Source organism: Bombina bombina, chromosome 1 (genome assembly GCF_027579735.1).
Source record: "Bombina bombina isolate aBomBom1 chromosome 1, aBomBom1.pri, whole genome shotgun sequence".
In the NCBI taxonomy this organism is placed as follows: Eukaryota; Metazoa; Chordata; class Amphibia; order Anura; family Bombinatoridae; genus Bombina; species Bombina bombina.
Window position 1 is genome coordinate 472,212,817 of NC_069499.1, and position 25,890 is coordinate 472,238,706.

Consider the following 25,890-nt stretch of genomic DNA (forward strand, 5'->3'; position numbering starts at 1 on the left):
GAATGATGTTTCTTGCGCTCTACAGAATATGCGTCACAGAGCGGAAATCTAATTTCGCATCCACGTTAACATGGGTTTGCGGAAAGTGGCATTGCTTTATACATGTTGGTCAAATGACGGATGCGTAATTCCGCTTGGAATCATTGCGCAATGATCGCGAAAATGGCATTTCTCATCCACGTTAACATGGGTTTGCGGAAAGTGGCATTGCTTTATACATGTTGTTAAAAATTAAATGGAAAATCTTAGATTAGTGAAGAATACAGTATTCTTATTTTAAATATTATATCTAATAAAAAACGAATAATACTAATAAATTATAACATATGGCCATCAATTGATGATTATGTAATAACAAGCATATATTCTTAAAGATACAGTAAACAACACAACTGATTGAAAATAAGAGTCCAGGATATATTTATCATTCATTTAATTGCGGAAACTATTAACTCATGGGACTACCAAAGGATTAATATTTTTCTATTGATTTGTTATTAATGTAAATATTTTAAACATGGCATGATTAGTATTAATGATATGCAATCCTCATTTAATATATTACAGATATGGATGTGGCTGCTGGATCCTCAAGCCAGGGCTTGTCACAGTATGGTATGTCTCATTTTAATTGACATTTGTCTTAGAAACATGGAATGAACATTACATACTAAATACACATTGTTCTATATTTATATGTAATGTCTATTTAATAGATGAAAATTATATAATTATTCGGATATACTTAAATAACATATTTGATTTTAATTGCATGCTCAATACCATTCATTACATCAACATATGGAGTAGATAATTCATTAACAAACAACAACATTGTGGAATCTATTTAATTTTAGATTAAAGGGATACTGAACTACAATTATTAATATTGTCTTTCACATACAGTATGCAATATTAATAAACATAAAATATAATACTATCATCATATGTGACATATTCTATTGCTAAATGTATTTTAAAATAAAGAAAGTACGTTTATGTGCATCTAAATATTTGTTGACCAACCTGGGTTTATATTGATGATTGGTGGATACCTTCAACAAACAATATTTATTGAATCCAATATTCCTTATCTGCCTTTAAGATTAATATCGAACAACATTCGAATTATAATAGGAGTCAATGTTAAATCATTTTTTACAGTTTGAACATAGAAATAAATTATTTAAATTAATCATGTCAGTGTCCCTTTAAGACAAAATAGATTCATTCATCATTACATTATTTTTATTAAAAACTATTGATATATAAATCTAATTATCTGTTGGAGTTACTTTATATATATCTGCATACTCTAACAGCACCATGATTACATATTTGTAATAATAAAGTTTGTTATGTATTGTGATAAATATGTGTTGTGTCCTAAACAAGATTACTGTACATTGAAAAAATGGCTCGATGTGACACATGTTTGTTTAGATTTGTCAACAGATGCTCCTCAATATGTGGTTTGTGTGTATTCTTGTAACTTCTTAAGGACATATGACGGAATTATTCCGTCATAAAACAATTGAGCTAAGTGAAAGCTGTGTCCTTAAAGGGTTAAGAACATTGATCATTGGGTATATTTAGATATGCAATAGCAGCATCTGAGATGAATTTGATGTCTAATGTAGTCTGACATTAAACATATGTTGAATACAGATATGTTTACAGAATCCCCTTGATTCAATCAAGCATTTTCTGGTGTAATGACTGCTCTATTCTTCACATTTTAAAGTTGATTAATGTTAAAATTCTAGACAGATGTGATTTAGTGATATCCAAAATGTGTTTAATAATATATATCTATATCATTCATAGAGAGAGTTGGTGTGGGGAGCCCACAGGAATCCAGCAGTGACATAGAGCCGCCTTTGCGGTCTCCTGGTAAGTCCATTGACTCATTTATATGTAATTGAAGGTGTATTGCTAATCAATATTATGATCATGATTCCGATGAAGCATAACATTATAAAAAATCATAGAATTTATCTTCTGATTATATATTTATTTTTTATATTGAGCGATTAATAATTTCTACTTTATTATTCTACACATTTGTTATTCATAAGATGTCTAACATATGTTTTTTTAAATTTTTTTTTTTTTAACAACAGTCATCAAGTGATACACACATGAGAAATCTTAAATGTTCTATGTACTATGCTTTTATGAATTTAACATTAAGACAAACAATACATTAATATTCTGATTTATTGACAATAACAAATCTATTGTCATTTGTATGCTCCATCAAAATGATGTAAATCATAACTTTGTGTGTGTATATCTTTAATGCAACATTGATGTGCGTATTTGAGCAACAGTAACATATGTTATAATATCTGATCTTAAGGTGTACACAACATGTTATGTTTTACAGAGATTGATGTCACATGTGGGATGGAGGAGGAAGAGGCTGCCTTGGAGTCTGATGGTATGTGAAATATATCTATCATGTTTCCAACATGTTTCTTTTTTTGAAATCATTTTATTGAAGACATTCAAAGTCTACAGCTTTTTCCCTTTAAAAAGGAATATTATTTGTCTGTTCAAATACACTACTGCCCCCTTTCTATATCAGGCAGCATGAAAATCTGCTTGTATATATTTTTTTAAGAATATATAATTCATGCCATCATTATGTCACATGCATATTCCATGCCAAAACACAATAATAAGTTTCACATTGTACAGACAGTCATTGAGATTCATCTGAGTGCCTATATAGATACCATATCCTCATTTCAGAATAGTTTACAGATTCAAACACACTTCGAGGTATATTGAAAACATAATCAATTTTAAATGCGTTGATTTGATGTCAGGATGTATGAGATGTTAATATATTTCTTTTACATTTTCAGATGGATCCACCACTTCTGGTCATCTGGATTCCGCCCCTGCCCAGTCACAGACCCCTCCCCGTGCACACACCCCTGACCATGGCCACACCTCTGCACACACCCAGAGCCCTTCCCATCACCAAACCCATGACCATGCCCCGACCACTGCCAGCCCTTCCCATATTTCATATCCTGTCCCTCCCAAAAAACGCCCATACACCCCCCTTCGCCGCTCTCCCCGTATTCTGGCCCGTACAGCTGCCCAGACCCAAACTCCCCACTCCCCAGCTGTACGGCCTACCCTGGAGCAGCAGCTCACCACTCCCCAAGCCATTCCCATCCCTCCCCGAGCCAATCCCATCCCTCCCCCCTGTTTAAACCTTCATTGTCCTGGGTGTCAGATTGTCCTTCCCAGGCACAGCTGTAAGTATCATTCTAAATACACTTTATAAGATACTTAAAGGTACAGTGAAGTTAAATTGGTTAAATTGTGATTCAAATCCAGCATGCAATGTTAAGCCAATGTATAATAGAATACTCTTATGAATTATTCGTCATTCTCTTGATATATTTATTGAAAACAACTTATTCCTATAATTAGTTTAAACAATAAAATAAATGTGGCCATCATTTCTTTATTGTTGGATGAATGTATCCATCAACCAGCATGCACAAACAAGGTTCATCAACAAATATTGGCTTCCATAAAAACCAACATTCTTGCATTCAAAATATAGCTTGACAATTAAAACATATAATGAATATGTGTAATTTCTAAAGATTTGTCATGTCATGCTCTATCTGAATCAGTCCATTAAATATTTAGGTTCAGTGTCCCTTTAATTGGATATCACTACATATACCAAACACCACTACTTGGATCCAAAATTTTATGTCCAAATGTGGATACATTATCTCTTGTCTAACCCAGTGGGAATGTAATTTCTTCTGGTTGCTATGTTTACACAGCTTGTCCTCAATGCCAAAATGTTTAAGGATAGGTGTGCCTACCACAGTCTAAATTGAATTTTTAAATTGCTGATGTAAGTACAATGTAAATCCTTTAACAAGATTTGATACACTCAAGCTGTATAAGTGGATCATCTAAAACCAATTAAAGGGTTCAACATGTTTGAGTAACATGAGCCTTTAATGATTTCTGTCTGTCTGAATAACCTAAATCATGTGTAAAGAATATATGAAAAATAATTGATGTAAATAATTATTTGTCTTTATGATGACAATGTATGTATTAAAATCTTTTATTCTGTTGTGTAATTATCCTTAATATTAATTTTTATTTTATTTTAGGCTGTGACTCAGCATGGCTCATGCTAGAAGGGATAGCAAGAGTAGAGCAGGCCGTGTTGAGGAACGCAGCTGTCCTGAGAGGGATGAACGACACCATGCAGGCCCAGCTCCGGGTTCAGGACTTGACTCTGCGTGAAATTATGCAATTACGTTCAAGGCCTGAATCTGGAGCTGGACATGCACAGGACAATGAAGAGGATGACCAGTAAGTGGAGGATCTGGATATGCTCCATGGTGGCAGATAATAATCCTCTGTCCACATGTTGAATTTGTATTTATATTGTTGCCATTTGGCCTTTTTATCAGTTTTTTGTTGTGCCTGTTGCACTCTTTTACCTTGTCATGTGTCTCCAATGAGGCTATGCTGGCCCTTGGCAACTCTCTTCATGGACTGTGATGCACTGTGTTACCTTGCCATGTGTCTCCAATGGGGCTATGCTGGCCCTTGGCAACTCTCTTCATGGACTGTGATGCACTGTGTTACCTTGTCATGTGTCTCCAATGAGGCTATGCTGGCCCTTGGCAACTCTCTTCATGGACTGTGATGCACTGTGTTACCTTGCCATGTGTCTCCAATGGGGCTATGCTGGCCCTTGGCAACTCTCTTCATGGACTGTGATGCACTGTGTTACCTTGTCATGTGTCTCCAATGAGGCTATGCTGGCCCTTGGCAACTCTCTTCATGGACTGTGATGCACTGTGTTACCTTGCCATGTGTCTCCAATGGGGCTATGCTGGCCCTTGGCAACTCTCTTCATGGACTGTGATGCACTGTGTTACCTTGCCATGTGTCTCCAATGGGGCTATGCTGGCCCTTGGCAACTCTCTTCATGGACTGTGATGCACTGTGTTACCTTGTCATGTGTCTCCAATGAGGCTATGCTGGCCCTTGGCAACTCTCTTCATGGACTGTGATGCACTGTGTTACCTTGCCATGTGTCTCCAATGGGGCTATGCTGGCCCTTGGCAACTCTCTTCATGGACTGTGATGCACTGTGTTACCTTGTCATGTGTCTCCAATGAGGCTATGCTGGCCCTTGGCAACTCTCTTCATGGACTGTGATGCACTGTGTTACCTTGTCATGTGTCTCCAATGGGGCTATGCTGGCCCTTGGCAACTCTCTTCATGGACTGTGATGCACTGTGTTACCTTGCCATGTGTCTCCAATGGGGCTATGCTGGCCCTTGGCAACTCTCTTCATGGACTGTGATGCACTGTGTTACCTTGTCATGTGTCTCCAATGAGGCTATGCTGGCCCTTGGCAACTCTCTTCATGGACTGTGATGCACTGTGTTACCTTGCCATGTGTCTCCAATGGGGCTATGCTGGCCCTTGGCAACTCTCTTCATGGACTGTGATGCACTGTGTTACCTTGCCATGTGTCTCCAATGGGGCTATGCTGGCCCTTGGCAACTCTCTTCATGGACTGTGATGCACTGTGTTACCTTGTCATGTGTCTCCAATGTGGCTATGCTGGCCCTTGGCAACTCTCTTCATGGACTGTGATGCACTGTGTTACCTTGCCATGTGTCTCCAATGGGGCTATGCTGGCCCTTGGCAACTCTCTTCATGGACTGTGATGCACTGTGTTACCTTGTCATGTGTCTCCAATGAGGCTATGCTGGCCCTTGGCAACTCTCTTCATGGACTGTGATGCACTGTGTTACCTTGTCATGTGTCTCCAATGGGGCTATGCTGGCCCTTGGCAACTCTCTTCATGGACTGTGATGCACTGTGTTACCTTGCCATGTGTCTCCAATGGGGCTATGCTGGCCCTTGGCAACTCTCTTCATGGACTGTGATGCACTGTGTTACCTTGCCATGTGTCTCCAATGGGGCTATGCTGGCCCTTGGCAACTCTCTTCATGGACTGTGATGCACTGTGTTACCTTGTCATGTGTCTCCAATGAGGCTATGCTGGCCCTTGGCAACTCTCTTCATGGACTGTGATGCACTGTGTTACCTTGTCATGTGTCTCCAATGGGGCTATGCTGGCCCTTGGCAACTCTCTTCATGGACTGTGATGCACTGTGTTACCTTGTCATGTGTCTCCAATGGGGCTATGCTGGCCCTTGGCAACTCTCTTCATGGACTGTGATGCACTGTGTTACCTTGTCATGTGTCTCCAATGAGGCTATGCTGGCCCTTGGCAACTCTCTTCATGGACTGTGATGCACTGTGTTACCTTGTCATATGGCTCATATATTCCTTATTTTTACAAGATTATTTATAAACGTTGTGTATGTTTTCTTACATACTAATAAAAGAAATTTTATTTCACAAATCTTTGTCCTCATTCTTCCTGTTATTTTTTGCAAGCTCTAGTTTATGTTGTTTATCCTTAAAGGGACCTAACAAATCTATTTGTTATAATGAAATCATATATGTAAGACAATAGTAAATGACTTTAAGATTAACATCTCCAATGTAATCTTATTATTTGTGTTTATATTATTTTCTCTTAGCTCTATCATTGCCTGATTATGATTAGCAGAGTAATTTCTTTATATATGTATATATATTTTTGTATTTGTGTATATATGTATATTTAAATGTTCATATCCATGTGTGTATTTATAAACTCTGCATGAATTGATGCACCTTTACCAAATGATCTGAGTATTGATACAATGATATAATCCCTGTAAAGTGTTCATTTTATTTAAATAGTATTGACTATGTGTATGCTCTTTTTAAAAACAAAATAATGTCCCTTTAAGTGATGTTGATCACTATTGTAAATGAATGTATTTCCATTTGTAAAGCGTTTTTGTCCTTTTTACAAGAACAAGGACATATAGTTTTATTAATAAACAATCTTATTGTAATGTTGACAGCACCTGTATTTCATTTTCAAATCTATATTATTGTCAAAGTGTAACCAAATCAATCTCTGTGTGTAATACAAATAATGTAGATGATGAATATTAGTTAACTAATATGTTAACAAAATACATCTCCTCCCATATATGGCTATAGGTAGGCTGACCATAATTAAACTTGAATAAATGACACGTTTAATCAATACATGTATAACTATTGTTATTCAACAACAATCCAAAGATATCTTAAAACATCAATGGCATATGTATTTCTCATGTGTATCTTTTAAATGTTAAAGATATACACCATAGCTATAGTTCAAGGGACAGTCAAGTCCGAAAAGATGATTCATAATTTGGTGACATTCCTAGATAGCAATCTACACACATACTAGTTCCTAAAATATAAATAAGTTTCTTAATGATATGCCAAGATGTCACTGAGTCCTTGTATTGTCTGCGGTTTTTCAGCGATCTCGGATGCGCCATGTTGCTTAAGACGTCACCTGCCAGGCTGTCCAATGATTCCTTGTATTGACTGACGTTCTTACGTGATCAGGAATATGCCTTTTATTGGATTGCGTTTTGACGCGATCAAGGATGCGCCTTTTTTTTTTGGGCGTTCTTACGTGATCAATAATGTGCCTTTCATTGGATGGCGTTCTTACGTGATCAAGGAAGCGCCATGTTAAGACGGCACATGTAAAGTTAAAAAAACGTGTGATTGGATTGCGTAGTCCCGCAATATTTGTGCACGTTAAAAACGTTTGTGACTGCATGCAATTTTAAAAAGCTTGCGAATATGTATTATTTGCATCATGTTACATTGTTGACCCGTAGCTGATAAAGACCAACACATTCTCTTTTGCTGGATGTCTGGTTGAATCAACGAACGAAAGCAAAATGTTTTCATGCATAGGATATTTCTAGGCAAGTGCAAATCTCTACAGTCCATGTTTAATATGTTTGTCAACAATGTTCCTTTTTCTTAAAAATTAATGTTGTGTTTAATGTTGAACATATCTAATTAATAAATATGCGCTATTGTGTTTGAATAAAGTAATCAATATGCATTTATCATATGCTAAATATATGATGCCGACTTCTTCTAAATGTAATTTCGTTGTATATTTTATGAAAGGTTCATTAGACACTCACATTATAAATAAAAATATTTGATTTTGTCTCTAGTTAGATAGTCCATTGTTTAACCAATAGGTTTATTTTGTCTTGTGTTGTAAGAAAATGTAAGTAATTTTCTTACTCCTCGCAAAGCCAATGAGTTTCATGTGAGTACCATCTCCAGCTTTGTCCAGTTTGTGTAAAGGTTCTTTTCATATGTTAATGATGGGGTATTGTGTTTTACGGTTGTAATGGTGGTTCATCTATATTTAAAATATAGCTAACCCTATTTTATTTGCAAGTGTTTGAAGCTTTTTAATATTGCTATCAGTATATGTTAATCTTGTTGTTTGTAGTAGTGTCTATTACATACAGTTATGTAAAAAATATAGGATACTGTCCCTTGAATGCAAATGTTGTTTTTTTGTATCATGTATGAGATCCACATAGTTTAATCTTCAAATATATTTTTGTTAGCATATTTCACCCCCCCACTCCTAAAAGGACTTTAAACCATATTCATTGTTAAAATAAAAATAGTTACAATAAAATATTAACACAATAATGTCTCTTAAAGAAAATAGACTTTATTTAACACGTCAATATAAATGTGATTTTCAAATATTTTTTTTGACAAAGTACATGTAGATATAGCAACAAGCTTAAAATGTGTTAGCATATGTAATGTTGTTAAAGGGACAGTTTCGAAAAAAAAATTTTTTACATTATTCGAAAAGTCAATTCTGTAATAACAAGGATATCAAATGTTTCTCAACAATTGAACATTTGCTATCTAAATTTGCTATCTAAACCTATGAGGTTGGTGTGCTCATTTCTTAAATCTTGAAGAGTGCTTGTAATCATTATACAATTTGAGCACTAGAGGGCATTTGGATAGCATTTGTATATGTAAAATCTTGTGCTCATACAGCATATTATTGACCATGTATTGATCATTGATATCTAAAATGTTGTTATGTCAGAACAACAAATAAGTGGTCATTTTTCATAGTCATAGATACAAGGGTAAGCACATAAGTCACACATGTATTTCTCCATGTTTTGTTGTTTCAAACTTTATAATGCGTAATACAGTGTTTTCTTTGTAATCAATAATTTTCTGACTGTCCCTTTAAGCTGTGTTATTGGCATTCAAACAGTAATATGCCATCATGGATAATTGTTATGGTAATTTAGTTAGCGATTCGGGAAACAGTTTGGACATCACATCACAGAAACCAATCAATATCATGAACAAGGATAGGTATGTGATGATGTGGTTTTCACACACTTATAACCCACACTCTGCAAAGAATCTTCCTCCATGGACCCGGTCCCATAGAAGTCGATTATATACAGAGTGTGGTCCACAAGTGTATGAAAACCACATCATCACATACCTATCCATTACCCAAAAAAAAAAATTTAAGATGGAAAAAAATACTTACTTCCTCTTCCTTCCCCTCTTCCCACGGGGCTGAGGCTCTGGGAGAGGCAACTGCCGACTCCGAAGAGTCCTCCTTGGAGCTGTTGTGGGAGGAGTGGAAGGAAGAGTACTGGGACGACCAAGGTGAGGAGTAGATGGCTGAGGAGGAGGAGGAGAAGATGGCTGAGGAGGAGGAGGAGAAGATGGCTGAGGAGGAGGAGGAGTAGATGGCTGAGGAGGAGGATGAGATGGGCCGGCAGGAGGAGATGGCCCAGCAGCAAGAGGCCCAGCAACAAGAGGCCCAGCAACAGGAGGTAGACCAGCATGCGCCTCCCGGAAAAATGTGAACATTTCCTGATGAAGATTGAACATTCTTGTTTGTCCTTCTTGTATTGTATTCAGTATACTGATTATTTCGTTTTGGCCTTGAATTATTTGATTCTGCCCATCAAGTATTCTGCGTCGTCCTTCTATGTTTTCTATCCGGGAGGTACGCATCTGGTCTATGTACTCCAGTAGAACCCGCACCTCCGCTATTTCTTCTTGTTGTGCCTGTTGAACCCGTGCACGGCGGGGTGCCCGTGCACGGCGGAGTGCGGGTCTTTGAGGGACCTCGGGTTCCGCGGGTTCAGCGGGATCCTCCTGTGCTTCCGGGGCCTCTTGATCATCTCCCGTGCGCTGTTCGTCACGGGGGGCCTCTTCCCTCCGAAGTGGGAATTCCTCACCACCACTCTCATCCCGGGGAGATGCAGGAGGCTGTGCTGCCTCGTCCCCAGACTCTGTATATTAAAAAAAAAAGAAAAAAAGAAATGTATATATTAGCATATTTGCAAATAAAGGTTTAAATGACTTAGCTTACGATACAATTACAAATGCAGAATCATTAATCCACTTTGAAATCTAACAAACAATCAATTCTATTTCCGCTTTTTCTAAACCGTGTTTGTGATATCTGTGGTCAATGTGAATGTTTTTGCGTTTGTTTTCAGTCTGTTTAAATGCACACCTAACCTATAGCCTAGATACTGATGTAACCGCTAAGTAATAGAATGCGTGTAAACAGCGTAATAGCATTAATCGGATCCTTAACACATGAAACCCAATGTTTTATCTTTCATGATTTATAAGCATACATTTAGTATCAACTTTCGAATGTACTTTTGTTATCTAATTAGCTTCATTCTCTGGATATTCTTTGCTGAAAAGCATATCTAAATATGTTTATAAGATTCTGATTGTTAGCTGAATATAGCTGCCTCCTGTGATTGTTTCACCGTGTGCATGGCTATTTCTTCATTAAAATATATCTCAAGAATGAATCAAATTATGTAATATAAGTACATTTGAATGTTTTGTCAAATTGTATTCGCTACCTCAATCATGAAAGTAAATGTTTGCGTATAGTGTCCATTGAAATACATTCGTATGTGAAATTATTGTTCAATGAGCTTACCGTCAGATGAGAGTGGCAGGTTCCCGGTATCGATTCCTCCGATACCGACTACTTCCACCTCGGAGATGCTGGGCCGCAACATTTCCTCCCATCTGCAGTACTCCATTTCAAGGGCAGGGCCGCCACCGGTCCCTGCGGCATGTCGGGCCTCCAGGCTTAACTTTTTTTTAAGTTCAAGTTTACAGTCCCGGTACCGATGTTTGATGGAATCCATATCCCGGTTCCGGCCACCCACTGCATTGACTGCATTCCGAATCTCGTTCCAGAGCCTCCTCCTGTCAGTCGGGGTAGTCTTCTGGTGCTGCAGCATCCTATACCTGGCCATATAGGCCTCTACGAGGGCCTCCTTCTCCTCCATCGTAAACCTCGCCTCCCTAGTCGCCTTGGCCTTCCCCTGTGACGATGCCCTCTGTTTCCCGGACTGTGAAGCCCTACTCTGACCGCCACTGGGCCCAGCCACTTGGTCATCTTGAACCAAGTGGCTGGGTCCACCCACCGCTTCCACCCCCGCTTCCTGCCCCCCTTCCTGCCCCCCTTCCTGCCCTGTTCCTCTCCCCCTCCCTCTACTCCCCCCTCTACCTGTCCCCTGCCTGGCCTCCATCTCCTCCCTAAACTAAACCCCAAATAATCAAAAAAAAGTGAGTGTGATGAAATGAAAGGGGGTCAAAATAAAGAACTAAAAAGACAAAAAAGGTGCTTAAAGTGTGAGGGATGTAAAAAAAAAAAAGAGGGTAAGGAGTATTTAAATAAACGAAAAGAATAAGACTAAAAGGAGGATATGTAAACTAAATGTAACTAGGGGATGGGTATGGGATGGGTATGGGGTATGGGATAAGAGTAAATGGGATGAAAGGGAATGGGACTACAAGGAATGGGGTATGGAGTGTAGTATGAGGGGGTAGGGGGTATGGAGTGTATGTAGTGTTATTGATAAGTGTATGTATGTATTGAATGTGTTTGCGTGTAAATGTGTTAAGTGTACAGATAAATCACTCGCTCGCTAACTAACACTACTTCTAATTCTCAATAACAAACACTCCCACTAACGCTCACTAACTACCACTAACTGACGCTCACACTAACAACTATCACTAATAACTCCCACTAACTCACTCACGCTCCCACTAACAGACTCTCTCCCACTCCCGCTAACTCCCACTAACTCACTCACTCTCTCACGCTAACACTACCAACTGACTATCTCACGCTAACACTACCAACTGACTATCTCACGCTAACACTACCAACTGACTCTCTCACGCTAACACTACCAACTGACTCTCTCACACTAACACTAACTCACTCTCAAAAATTCGCAAAATCTCTATTCTTAAATCTCCAAAGACCCACCAGCAACACAGTCAAAGAAGCCCTGCTTGTGTGGTGCTTATATACCCTGTGTAAATGTTTAATGATGTCCCAATTTCCATTGTAATTAGTGTTCAGGTGTGCTTTATTAGCAATTAATATTATTGCAATGTGTATTAGGTGTGTTAATTTGCGCATGCTCATTTTGAGTTGGTATTTGTGGAATGTGTAGAATGCGATGATGTCATAGTGGTCGTTTTCTCTAACATTGTCCAATAGTATTCTTTTTAAATGTGAATTTGCGATGGTGTGTTCTTCGTGAAGTGTTGTATATGTATGTTTTTCATAATATATAATGATATTGAATGCGATTTTTTTTTTAGTGTATGTATATATTTTTTAATCCTTGTTGTTATTGTGCGATTTTCCGCATCTTAAAGTATATGCGTATTCCCCGTATAAATAGTATTAAAACTTCCCCCGCTTGTGAATGTGTAATGCTTGTGTGCTTTGTTGATTGATTGATGTTGTGACATTTGCGGCGTGTTATTGTTGTGCATGATGTGGTATGCGTCATATGACCGAGCTGTGCGTATTCTCGCGAGATCGAGTGTTAGGTAAAAAAAGCTATTTTTTGCCTTTCCCATTGATCTCTATGGGAGACTGTCTAACGCGGGCAGGATTACGCGTGTGACATACACGCGTTAGGAGCATCGTTAGATGGTCTTATATTAACTCTAAATACCGGAGTCAAACAATGACGTGCGTTAGACATAAAACACGCGTGGCGTTAACAGCCCATCTACCGCCGAACTCTAAATCTAGCCGTTAGTAAAGTTATTTGTATTAATAAACATGAATGTCTTCTTTCCAGAAATGTGTAATTGTCTTTATTGTAGTTTGAAGTGTTAAGTGGGCTAAGAGCATTTTACTCATGAAAGAATGAATGGGTAGTTTAATCCATTAAATCCAAAAATCATCAGAAAAGGGAAGTTAAACCAGAGCAAAGCAACTGGAAAACCACATTTAAATTTGAAAATTGGCACCTTGGGCTGCATTTATCAAGTCGCACATGCAGCTTAACATCCTTTTCTGTGTCTGCTCATTCATTTAAGCATTGGTCCACTGCATTATAACTTCTCCGCCACCTCAGAGGTTGCGGACGTAAAGCATCCCAGACTAATCTGTTTAGTATGATTGACAAGCCCTGTTAAAGTGCAATTAGTTGTATTAGATCAAGGTGCACTGTGCCCCTGCACAAATGCGAAATGTGGGAGCGGAATGCTACCTAGCTTGCCCAGAATGCAGGAGGACAGGTTCCCTGGCAAGGAACATTCTCTGCCCCCATTGTGATTTAAATTTTCATCATGGTTCTAATCATTATTTGTTCATTTGAATAAACCAGGGCAACAAGCTGCAATTTAGTGTTTTTGTGTGAACACCACTGAGCAGAAAACAGACATCAGTAATTTGTTATTATATTGCATGGTTTTATACTTCTCATTAGGTAATGAACCCCTTTGATGCACATGACGAGGTGTTCTCGTTATGTGTATCACTACCTGTTGGAGAATGTTGGCGAATGCGATCTTGGTGGGGGTGTTAACTGTATATAAAGTATGTTTGCACAACATAGATTGCGCATTTGCTAAAACAATAAACAGTTTCTGTGTAGTAACAGTTCATATAATGCGTATGTAAATTAAGTTTCACTGTACATACAATAGATTTCTAACAATGGAAAATCTCGCCACTGAAAAGCTAGCAAGACTGATATGGCTGAAAAGGTGCATCCAAGCTGGACAGTGCTTTGAATATTAGAAATTCACGGGAATGTTTCCCCACTTGAATACAAGTTACTCCCATGAAACGCCTATGAAACTCCCACAGAACACCTAAATATATGTTATGCCTGCAATCTTCATTGTTAATAAAGACTACAAAAATGTGGAGCTGTGGGAATGTGGGTAAATTATACTTGCATATACAATGTTTTATTTACAGGGCTGGTGCTAGGTTTTTTGCCCGCACAGGCGAGGATACATTTTGCCGCTCCCCACCATCCGATTTACATTACTTAGCATTCCATTGCTAGTCTTTGACAAACTGTTACAGATGTGTGCTACTGCTAACAAAACCTACAGATAACTATTATTTCTTTAATTATAAATGTGTGTGTGTATGCATGCTTGTAAGTGTGTGTATGTGTGAATGTACTGTATGTGCGTGTGAGTATGTGTAAAGGTTTGTGTGTATATGTGTGAGTGTATGTGTGTATGTTTGTAGTATGTAACATGTGCATGTGTGTCAAGAGTGTGAGTAGTGTATCTGTATGTATGTATCTGTCTGTATATGTGTATATTTATTTTTTGCAATCTGTTCCATAGGTAGGTGGGCACTATGGAACAGATTGCAAAAACATAATTTATGCTTACCTGATAAATTTATTTCTCTTGTAGTGTATCCAGTCCACGGATCATCCATTACTTGTGGGATATTCTCCTTCCCAACAGGAAGTTGCAAGAGGATCACCCACAGCAGAGCTGCTATATAGCTCCTTCCCTCACTGCCATATCCAGTCATTCGACCGAAACAAGACGAGAAAGGAGAAACCATAGGGTGCAGTGGTGACTGTAGTTTAATTAAAATTTAGACCTGCCTTAAAAGGACAGGGCGGGCCATGGACTGGATACACTACAAGAGAAATAAATTTATCAGGTAAGCATAAATTATGTTTTCTCTTGTTAAGTGTATCCAGTCCACGGATCATCCATTACTTGTGGGATACCAATAACAAAGCTAAAGTACACGGATGATGGGAGGGACAAGGCAGGAACTTAAACGGAAGGAACCACTACCTGTAGAACCTTTCTCCCAAAAACAGCCTCCGAAGAAGCAAAAGTGTCAAATTTGTAAAATTTTGAAAAGGTGTGAAGCGAAGACCAAGTCACAGCCTTGCAAATCTGTTCAACAGAGGCCTCATTTTTAAAGGCCCAGGTGGAAGCCACAGCTCTAGTAGAATGAGTTGTAATCCTTTCAGGGGGCTGCTGTCCAGCAGTCTCATAGGCTAAGCGTATTATGCTCCGAAGCCAAAAGGAGAGAGAGGTTGCCGAAGCTTTTTGACCTCTCCTCTGTCCAGAGTAAACAACAAACAGGGCAGATGTTTGACGAAAATCTTTAGTAGCCTGTAAGTAAAACATCAAGGCACGGACTACGTCCAGATTATGCAAAAGACGTTCCTTCTTTGAAGAAGGATTAGGACACAATGATGGAACAACAATCTCTTGATTGATATTCCTGTTAGAAACCACCTTAGGTAAAAACCCAGGTTTGGTAAGCAGAACTACATTGTCTGAATGAAAAATCAGATAAGGAGAATCACAATGTAAGGCAGATAACTCAGAGACTCTTCGAGCCGAGGAAATAGCCATCAAACACAGAACTTTCCAAGATAAAAGTTTAATATCAATGGAATGAAGGGGTTCAAACGGAACTCCCTGAAGAACTTTAAGAACCAAGTTTAAGCTCCACGGGGGAGCAACAGTTTTAAACACAGGCTTAATCCTAACCAAAGCCTGACAAAATGCCTGGACGTCTGGAACTTCTGCCAGACGCTTGTGCAAAAGAATAGACAGAGCAGAGATCTGTCCTTTTAAAGACCTAGCTGATAAGCCTTTGTCCAAACCCTCTTGGAGAAAGGACAATATCCTAGGAATCCTAACCTTACTCCATGAGTAACTCTTGGATTCACACCAATAAAGATATTTACGCCATATCTTATGGTAGATTTTCCTGGTGACAAGCTTCCGAGCCTGTATTAAGGTATCAATGACTGACTCGGAGAAGCCACGCCTTGATAGAATCAAGCGTTCAATCTCCATGCAGTCAGTCTCAGAGAAAGTAGATTTGGATGATTGAAAGGACCTTGTATTAGAAGGTCCTGCCTCAGAGGCAGAGTCCATGGTGGAAGAGATGACATGTCCACTAGGTCTGCATACCAGGTCCTGCGTGGCCACGCAGGCGCTATCAGAATCACTGATGCTCTCTCCTGTTTGATTTTGGCAATCAGTCGAGGGAGCAGAGGAAACGGTGGAAACACATAGGCCAGGTTGAAGAACCAAGGAGCTGCTAGAGCATCTATCAGCATTGCTCCCGGGTCCCTGGATCTGGATCCGTAACAAGGAAGCTTGGCGTTCTGGCGAGACGCCATGAGATCCAGTTCTGGTTTGCCCCAACGATGGACCAGTTGAGCAAACACCTCCGGATGGAGTTCCCACTCCCCCGGATGAAAAGTCTGACGACTTAGAAAATCCGCCTCCCAGTTCTCTACGCCTGGGATGTGGATCGCTGACAGGTGGCAAGAGTGAGACTCTGCCCAGCGAATTATCTTTGAGACTTCTAACATCGCTAGGGAACTCCTGGTTCCCCCTTGATGGTTAATGTAAGCCACAGTCGTGATGTTGTCCGAATGAAATCTGATGAACTTCAGTGTTGCTAACTGAGGCCCAGCTAGAAGAGCATTGAATATTGCTTTTAACTCCAGAATATTTATTGGGAGGAGTTTCTCCTCCCGAGTCCACGATCCCTGAGCCTTCAGGGAGTTCCAGACTGCGCCCCAACCTAGAAGGCTGGCATCTGTTGTTACAATCGTCCAATCTGGCCTGCGAAAGGTCATACCCTTGGACAGATGGACCTGAGAAAGCCACCAGAGAAGAGAATCTCTGGTCTCTTGATCCAGATTTAGTAGAGGGGACAAATCTGAGTAATCCCCATTCAACTGACTTAGCATGCATAATTGCAGCGGTCTGAGATGCAGGCGCGCAAATGGCACTATGTCCATTGCCGCTACCATTAAGCCGATTACTTCCATGCACTGAGCCACTGACGGGCGTGGAATGGAATGAAGGACACAGCAAGCATTTAGAAGTTTTGATAACCTGGACTCCGTCAGGTAAATTTTCATCTCTACAGAATCTATGAGTCCCTAGGAAGGAGACTCTTGTGAGTGGTGATAGAGAACTCTTTTCCACGTTCACTTTCCACCCATGCGACCTCAGAAATGCCAGAACTATCTCTGTATGAGACTTGGCAATTTGAAAGCCTGACGCCTGTATCAGGATGTCGTCTAGATACGGAGCCACCGCTATGCCTCGCGGTCTTAGAACCGCCAGAAGTGAGCCCAGAACCTTTGTAAAAATTCTCGGGGCAGTGGCCAACCCGAAGGGAAGAGCTTGTCTAGAAAGGCAAACCTTAGGAACCGATGATGATCTTTGTGAATCGGTATGTGAAGGTAGGCATCCTTTAAGTCCACTGTGGTCATGTACAGACCCTCTTGGATCATGGGTAGGATGTTCCGAATAGTTTCCATTTTGAATGATGGAACTCTGAGGAATTTGTTTAAGATCTTTAGATCCAAGATTGGTCTGAAGGTTCCCTCTTTCTTGGGAACCACAAACAGATTTGAATAAAATCCCTGTCCTTGGTCCGTCCGCAGAACTGGATGGATTACTCCCATTACTAGGAGGTCTTGCACACAGCTTAGGAATGCGTCTTTCTTTATCTGGTTTGATGATAACCTTGAAAGATGAAATCTCCCTTGTGGAGGAGAAGCTTTGAAGTCCAGAAGATATCGCTGAGATATGATCATCTCCAACGCCCAGGGATCCTGAACATCTCTTGCCCACGCCTGGGCGAAGAGAGAAAGTCTGCCCCCCACTAGATCCATTTCCGGATAGGGGGGCCGTTCCTTCATGCTGTCTTGGGGGCAGCAGCAGGCTTCCTGGCCTGCTTGCCCTTGTTCCAGGACTGGTTAGGTTTCCAGGCCTGTCTGGAATGAGCAACAGTTCCCTCTTGTTTTGAAGCGGAGGAAGTTGATGCTGCTCCTGCCTTGAAATTTCGAAAGGCACGAAAATTAGACTGTTTGGTCTTTGATTTGGCCCTGTCCTGAGGAAGGGTATGACCCTTGCCTCCAGTAATGTCAGCAATAATTTCCTTCAAGCCAGGCCCGAATAAGGTCTGCCCCTTGAAAGGAATGTTGAGTAATTTAGACTTTGAAGTCACGTCAGCTGACCAGGATTTAAGCCATAGTGCCCTACGCGCCTGGATGGTGAATCCGGAATTCTTAGCCGTTAGTTTAGTGAAATGAACAATGGCATCAGAAACAAAAGAGTTAGCTAGCTTAAGCGTTCTAAGCTTGTCAATAATTTCATTCAGTGGAGCTGTCTGGATGGCCTCTTCCAGGGCCTCAAACCAGAATGCCGCCGCAGCAGTGACAGGCGCAATGCATGCAAGGGGCTGTAAAATAAAACCTTGTTGAATAAACATTTTCTTAAGGTAACCCTCCAATTTTTTATCCATTGGATCTGAAAAAGCACAACTGTCCTCAACCAGGATAGTGGTACGCTTTGCTAAAGTAGAAACTGCTCCCTCCACCTTAGGGACCGTCTGCCATAAGTCCCGTGTAGTGGCGTCTATTGGAAACATTTTTCTAAATATAGGAGGTGGGGAAAAGGGCACACCGGGTCTATCCCACTCCTTGCTAATAATTTCTGTAAGCCTTTTAGGTATAGGAAAAACGTCAGTACACACCGGCACCGCATAGTATCTATCCAGCCTACACAATTTCTCTGGAATTGCAACTGTGTTACAGTCATTCAGAGCAGCTAATACCTCCCCAAGCAATACACGGAGGTTCTCAAGCTTAAATTTAAAATTAGAAATCTCTGAATCAGGTGTCAATCAACCCGATCATATTCATAACTTCTGTTTCCGGTGAGCCTGAAGGCTCGCGCGGAAGCAGGGGCATCAAGCTCCATACGGAGCTTGATAAATCGGCGCCCATGTGTTTAAAAAGGAACTGCTCCATGTGTCTAAAAAGAAACAGGTCCATGTGCCTAAAAAGAAACAGGTCCATATGCCATTAAACAGCAAAACATGATGCCTACTGAGGAATTTAGGAGTCAGTATATTATGCCTAGGCAGAACCTAAGGAGTCTAAGATCTGATATCCAATACTGTCCTCCCTTCAAAAGTCTGCCAACCTAGACACAGGCCTTGTGTGCTTAAACACACCTGCCAAGTGTGTCTATTTGAGAGGTACAGTCCCTAATTCTGAGCTCTGTCCCGCATTCCCTCTGAGACAGCCATATGTCCCTATTTGCAGAATGTACCTTAGCCCCACCCACAGACTGTCTAGCCATGCCCACAGACCACCCAGACATGCCCACTGTCACCCAGAAACACCTATGCTCCCACCCACTGTCTACTCATGACCCCACCCCCATATGCAATGCCCACAAAATGGCAATACACCCCTCAACTTCCCCAGTCCCTAATTCAGGGCCACAAATGTTGGGATTTATGTATAAATACAATCTATAAATACAATGACTGTGCAGTAACTTTATCGCACCTCTAAATAAACACATATAACTAATTAATTACAGTATTTTAGCTAGGTAACTTTTAAATCATTATTTTCTTATCATAAACGCAAATTCTCACTTCAAAAATGCAGGCATTTGTATTATTTTACTTGTTTATTAATGAGCTCTTTCAGTGCATAAATAGTATTATAGCCACATCCGTGCCACCATTGCCCTATCCTCTCATACTAAACTCTTTTATTGTATTTTCACAAACACAGTCAAAAGCTCTGGTTTAATGTGTTAAGTTTCTTTTGTTTGGTAATTAACACTTTCTGTACTGTTCTACTAAAAAAAATATTTAAAGGGACACTGAACCCAAATTTTTTCTATCGTGATTCAGATAGAGCATTACATTTTTAGAAACTTTCTAATTTACTCCTATTATCAAATTTTCTTAATTCTCTTGGTATCTTGATTTGAAATGCAAGAATGTAAGTTTAGATGCTGGCTCATTTTTGGTGAACAACCTGGGTTGTTCTTGCCGATTGGTGGATAAATTCATCCACCAATAAAAAAGTGCTCTCCAGAGTGTGAACCAAAAAAAAGCCTAGATGCCTTCTTATTCAAATAAAGATAGCAAGAGAACGAAGAAAAATTATAATAGGAGTAAATTAAATAGTTGCTTAAAATCACATGCTCTATCTGAATCTCAAAAGAAAAATTCTGGGTTCAGTGTCCCTTTAAAAAAATAAAAGGCAAATAATAATAATATGAGAGTCACTGAATCTTAAAAAGATATGAAACCTTAAAATGTACTTTCATGATTCAGATAGAACATACAATTTTAAGCAATATTCCAGTTTACTCCTATCATCAAATTTGCTAAATTCTCTTGGTATCCTTTGTTGAATGAGCTAGCTGAACACATCATGTTAACCAATGACAAAAGGTATATATATATATATATATATATATATATATATATATATATATATATATATATATATATATATATATGCAGCCACCAATCAACGGCTAGCTCCCAGCAGTATGTTGGTGCTCCTGAGCCCCTCTAGGTATAAGTTGCATGCTCTATATAAATAATTAAAGTTGAATTCTGACTTTATTTTCCCTTTAATATTATGCAAAAATATGCTGCATTTTGTAAGAGTACAATTTTCAAATACTGATCAAAAGAATTTAAAAATATAAGGAAATGTCAAGTTTGTATTTGCAAGTCCAAAATAATAATCATCATAATCATAAAAATATTAGTGCAAGATAAAGCGGTGATTAAAATATTAGAGAATCTCACCTGCTCTCAGCATCAGCACTGCATTTTGGAGAAAGTAATTCAAATGATTTGGTAAACTTCACCACCTTCACAAAAAAAAAGAAGAAATAACCATTACTTACAATATGGTAAGGCATCATTTTAATTAACGACACTATTGGAACACTTAAAGGGATACTAAACCCAAAATTGTTTCGTCCAATGATTCAGATAGAGCATGTAATTTTCAGCAACTTTCTAATTTACTCCTATTATATTTTCTTCGTTCTCTTTGTATCTTTATTTGAAAAAGCAGGAATCTAAGCTCAGTAGCCGGGCATTATTTTAGTTCAGCACCAGGGTAGCACTTTCTGAATGGTGGCTAAATGTAGCCACCAATCAGCAAGCGCTATTCAGGGTGCTGAACCAAAAATGGGCTGGCTTTTAAGCTTAGATTCATGCTTTTTCTAATGAAGATATCAAGAGAACGAAGAAAAAATTATACTAGGAGTAAATTAGAAAGTTGCTTAAATTTGCATTCTCTATCTGAATCATGAGGGAAAAAAAATTGGGTTTAGTATCCCTTTAACCCCTTAATGACCGAGGACGTGCAGGGTACGTCCTCAGAAAAAAGGCAGTTAACGCCTGAGAACGTACCCTGCACGTCCTCGGTGTGGAAAGCAGCTGGAAGCGATCCTGCTCGCTTCCAGCTGCTTTCCGGTTATTGCAGTGATGCCTCGATATGGAGGCATCCTGCAATAACCTTCTACGGCCATCCGATGCAGAGAGAGCCACTCTGTGGCCCTCTCTGCACCGGACATCGATGGCCGGTATCGTTGGTGGGTGGGAGCCGGTGTGGGAGGTGGGTGGCGGCCATCGATGGCCCTGGTCATGTGGAGGGGGGTGGGATCGTGGGCGGGGGAGTCCGCGGGTGCACGCACGTGCACGAGGGGGCGGGCGCGTGCACGGGGAGGCAGCGGGTGGGAACCGCTACACTACAGAAAAATGTGTCCCATAACAAAATAAAAGTGGGACCATGAATGTAAAAAAAAAACCTTAGATGTAATTTATGTTGTGGGGGTTGGTCGGGGGGTTGGGGGTGAAGCTACACTACAGAAAAAAAATAAAAAAAAAAAAAAAATAAATAAACATTTGTTTGTGTGCAAACTGGGTACTGGCAGACAGCTGCCAGTACCCAAGATGGCCCCCAATAAGGCAGAGGGGGAGGCTTAGAGAGCTGTTTTGGGGGGATCAGGGAGGTTGGGGGCTAAGGGGGGATCCTAAACATTTTTTCTTTTAAAAAAACCCAAAAAAAACCTTTTATTTTAGTACTGGCAGACTTTCTGCCAGTACTTAAGATGGCGGGGACAATTGTGGGGTGGGGGAGGGAAGGGAGCTGTTTGGGAGTGATCAGGGGGTGGGATGTGTCAGGTGGGAGGCTGATATCTACACTAAAGCTAAAATTAACCCTGCAAGCTCCCGACAAACTACCTAATTAACCCCTTCACTGCTAGCCATAATACATGTGTGATGCGCAGCAGCATTTAGCGACTTTCTAATTACCAAAAAGCAACGCCAAAGTCATATATGTCTGCTATTTCTGAACAAAGGACATCCCAGAGAAGCATTTACAACCATTTGTGCCATAATTGCACAAGCTGTTTGTAAATAATTTCAGTGAGAAACCTAAAATTGTGAAAAAATTAACGTTTTTTTTAATTTGATCGCATTTGGCGGTGAAATGGTGGCATGAAATATACCAAAATGGGCCTAGATCAATACTTGGGTTGTCTGCTACACTACACTAAAGCTAAAATTAACCCTAGAAGCTCCCTACATGCTCCCTAATTAACCCCTTCACTGCTGGGCATAATACACGTATTGTGCGCAGTGGCATTTAGCAGCCTTCTAATTACCAAAAAGCAAAGCCAAAGCCATATATGTCTGCTATTTCTGAACAAAGGGGATCCCAGAGAAGCATTTACAACCATTTATGCTATAATTGCATAAGTTGTTTGTAAATAATTTCAGTGAGAAACCTAAAGTTTGTGAAAAAATTTGTGAAAAAGTGAACAATTTTTTTTATTTGATCGCATTTGGCGGTGAAATGGTGGCATGAAATATACCAAAATGGGCCTAGATCAATACTTTGGGATGTCTTCTAAAAAAAAATATATACATGTCAATGGATATTCAGGGATTCCTGAAAGATATTAGTGTTCCAATGTAACTAGCGCTAATTTTGAAAAAAAGTGGTTTTGAAATAGCAAAGTGCTACTTGTATTTATGGCCCTATAACTTGCAAAAAAAGCAAAGAACATGTAAACATTGGGTATTTCTAAACTCAGGACAAAATTTAGAAACTATTTAGCATGGGTGTTTTTTGGTGGTTGTAGATGTGTAACAGATTTTGGGGGTCAAAGTTAGAAAAAGTGTGTTTTTTTCCATTTTTTCCTCATATTTTATAATGTTTTTTATAGTAAATTATAAGATATGATGAAAATAATGCAGAAATGTAAAAATAGCCTTGGTCCCAAACGGACAGAAAATGGAAAAGTGCTGCGGTCATTAAGGGGTTAATGTGTGTCTTCTGCCCTAAAGGCCTACAAGAAAATGTTGCTTAGAATAAACGTATCTGTACCCAAGCAGGATATCCTTAAACACAGTATGTGCCCTCAGTTGAATAGGTTTTATTGTTACTTTAATGGGGCCGATTTAACAAGGGCTGAACGGCCCTGAATGTAACTGTTTCCCTGCGAGCCTTTAGGCTGCCAGTAAACAGGAGTAAAGAAGCAGCGGCCGGGAATCTGCAGGGGGTGGCATTGCACAAGCAGTTCACTAGAAATACTTGTGCAATGAAAAATGCAGACAACAAATGCTGTCGGCATTTATCGTTGTGCAGCGGACATGATCCACTACAGCAGACCATGCCCACTCGCACTTTGTGGCGAGGCTGATTCGCCTAAGTTATCAAGCCCTACACACCGGCAAAAACATAATTTATGCTTACCTGATAAATTCCTTTCTTCTGTAGTGTGATCAGTCCACGGGTCATCATTACTTCTGGGATATTACTCCTCCCCAACAGGAAGTGCAAGAGGATTCACCCAGCAGAGCTGCATATAGCTCCTCCCCTCTACGTCACCCCCAGTCATTCGACCAAGGACCAACGAGAAAGGAGAAACCAAGGGTGTAGTGGTGACTGGAGTATAATTTAAAAAATAACTGCCTGCCTTAAAAACAGGGCGGGCCGTGGACTGATCACACTACAGAAGAAAGGAATTTATCAGGTAAGCATAAATTATGTTTTCTTCTGTTAAGTGTGATCAGTCCACGGGTCATCATTACTTCTGGGATACCAATACCAAAGCAAAAGTACACGGATGACGGGAGGGATAGGCAGGCTCTTTATACAGAAGGAACCACTGCCTGAAGAACCTTTCTCCCAAAAATAGCCTCCGAGGAAGCAAAAGTGTCAAATTTGTAAAATTTGGAAAAAGTATGAAGCGAAGACCAAGTTGCAGCCTTGCAAATCTGTTCAACAGAGGCCTCATTCTTGAAGGCCCAAGTGGAAGCCACAGCTCTAGTAGAATGAGCTGTAATCCTTTCAGGAGGCTGCTGTCCAGCAGTCTCATAAGCTAAACGTATTATACTACGAAGCCAAAAGGAAAGAGAGGTAGCAGAAGCCTTTTGACCTCTCCTCTGACCAGAGTACACGACAAACAGAGAAGATGTTTGTCGAAATTCCTTAGTTGCCTGTAAGTAAAATTTTAGGGCACGAACTACGTCCAGATTGTGTAGTAGACGTTCCTTCTTCGAAGAAGGATTTGGGCACAAAGAAGGAACAACAATCTCTTGATTGATATTCCTGTTAGTGACTACTTTAGGTAAGAACCCAGGTTTAGAACTACCTTATCTGAATGAAAAATCAAATAAGGAGAATCACAATGTAAGGCTGATAACTCAGAGACTCTTCGAGCCGAGGAAATAGCCATTAAAAATAGAACTTTCCAAGATAACAACTTTATATCAATGGAATGGAGGGGTTCAAACGGAACGCCCTGTAAAACGTTAAGAACAAGGTTTAAACTCCATGGCGGAGCAACAGTTTTAAACACAGGCTTAATCCTCGCCAAAGCCTGACAAAAAGCCTGAACGTCTGGCACTTCTGACAGACGTTTGTGTAACAGAATAGACAGAGCTGAGATCTGTCCCTTTAATGAACTAGCGGATAAACCCTTTTCTAAACCTTCTTGTAGAAAGGACAATATCCTAGGAATCCTAACCTTACTCCAAGAGTAACCTTTGGATTCACACCAATATAGGTATTTACGCCATATCTTATGGTAAATCTTTCTGGTAACAGGCTTCCTAGCCTGTATTAAGGTGTCAATAACTGACTCAGAAAACCCACGTCTTGATAAAATCAAACGTTCAATTTCCAAGCAGTCAGCTTCAGAGAAGTTAGATTTTGATGTTTGAAAGGACCCTGTATCAGGAGATCCTGTTTCAGAGGTAGAGACCAAGGTGGACAGGATGACATGTCCACCAGGTCTGCATACCAAGTCCTGCGTGGCCATGCAGGTGCTATTAGAATCACTGATGCTCTCTCCTGTTTGATTCTGGCAATCAATCGAGGAAGCATCGGGAAGGGTGGAAACACATAAGCCATCCTGAAGTCCCAAGGTGCTGTCAGGGCATCTATTAGGACTGCTCCTGGATCCCTGGATCTGGACCCGTAACGAGGAAGCTTGGCGTTCTGTCGAGACGCCATGAGATCTATCTCTGGTTTTCCCCAACGTCGAAGTATTTGGGCAAAGACCTCCGGATGAAGTTCCCACTCCCCCGGATGAAAAGTCTGACGACTTAAGAAATCCGCCTCCCAGTTCTCCACTCCCGGGATGTGGATTGCTGACAGGTGGCAAGAGTGAGACTCTGCCCAGCGAATTATCTTT

General features: G+C 40.1%; 1 protein-coding gene across 1 annotated transcript in view; it reads right to left on the reverse strand.

Annotated features, from left to right (window-relative positions):
• PDE11A (phosphodiesterase 11A) overlaps window positions 1-25,890 on the reverse strand; it is a 1,463,629-nt gene that overhangs the window by 788,190 nt on the left and 649,549 nt on the right. The window contains exon 5 of the mRNA XM_053698495.1: window positions 20,978-21,042. Coding sequence (XP_053554470.1) covers window positions 20,978-21,042 — 65 coding nt within the window. The remainder of the gene's footprint in view (window positions 1-20,977; window positions 21,043-25,890) is intronic.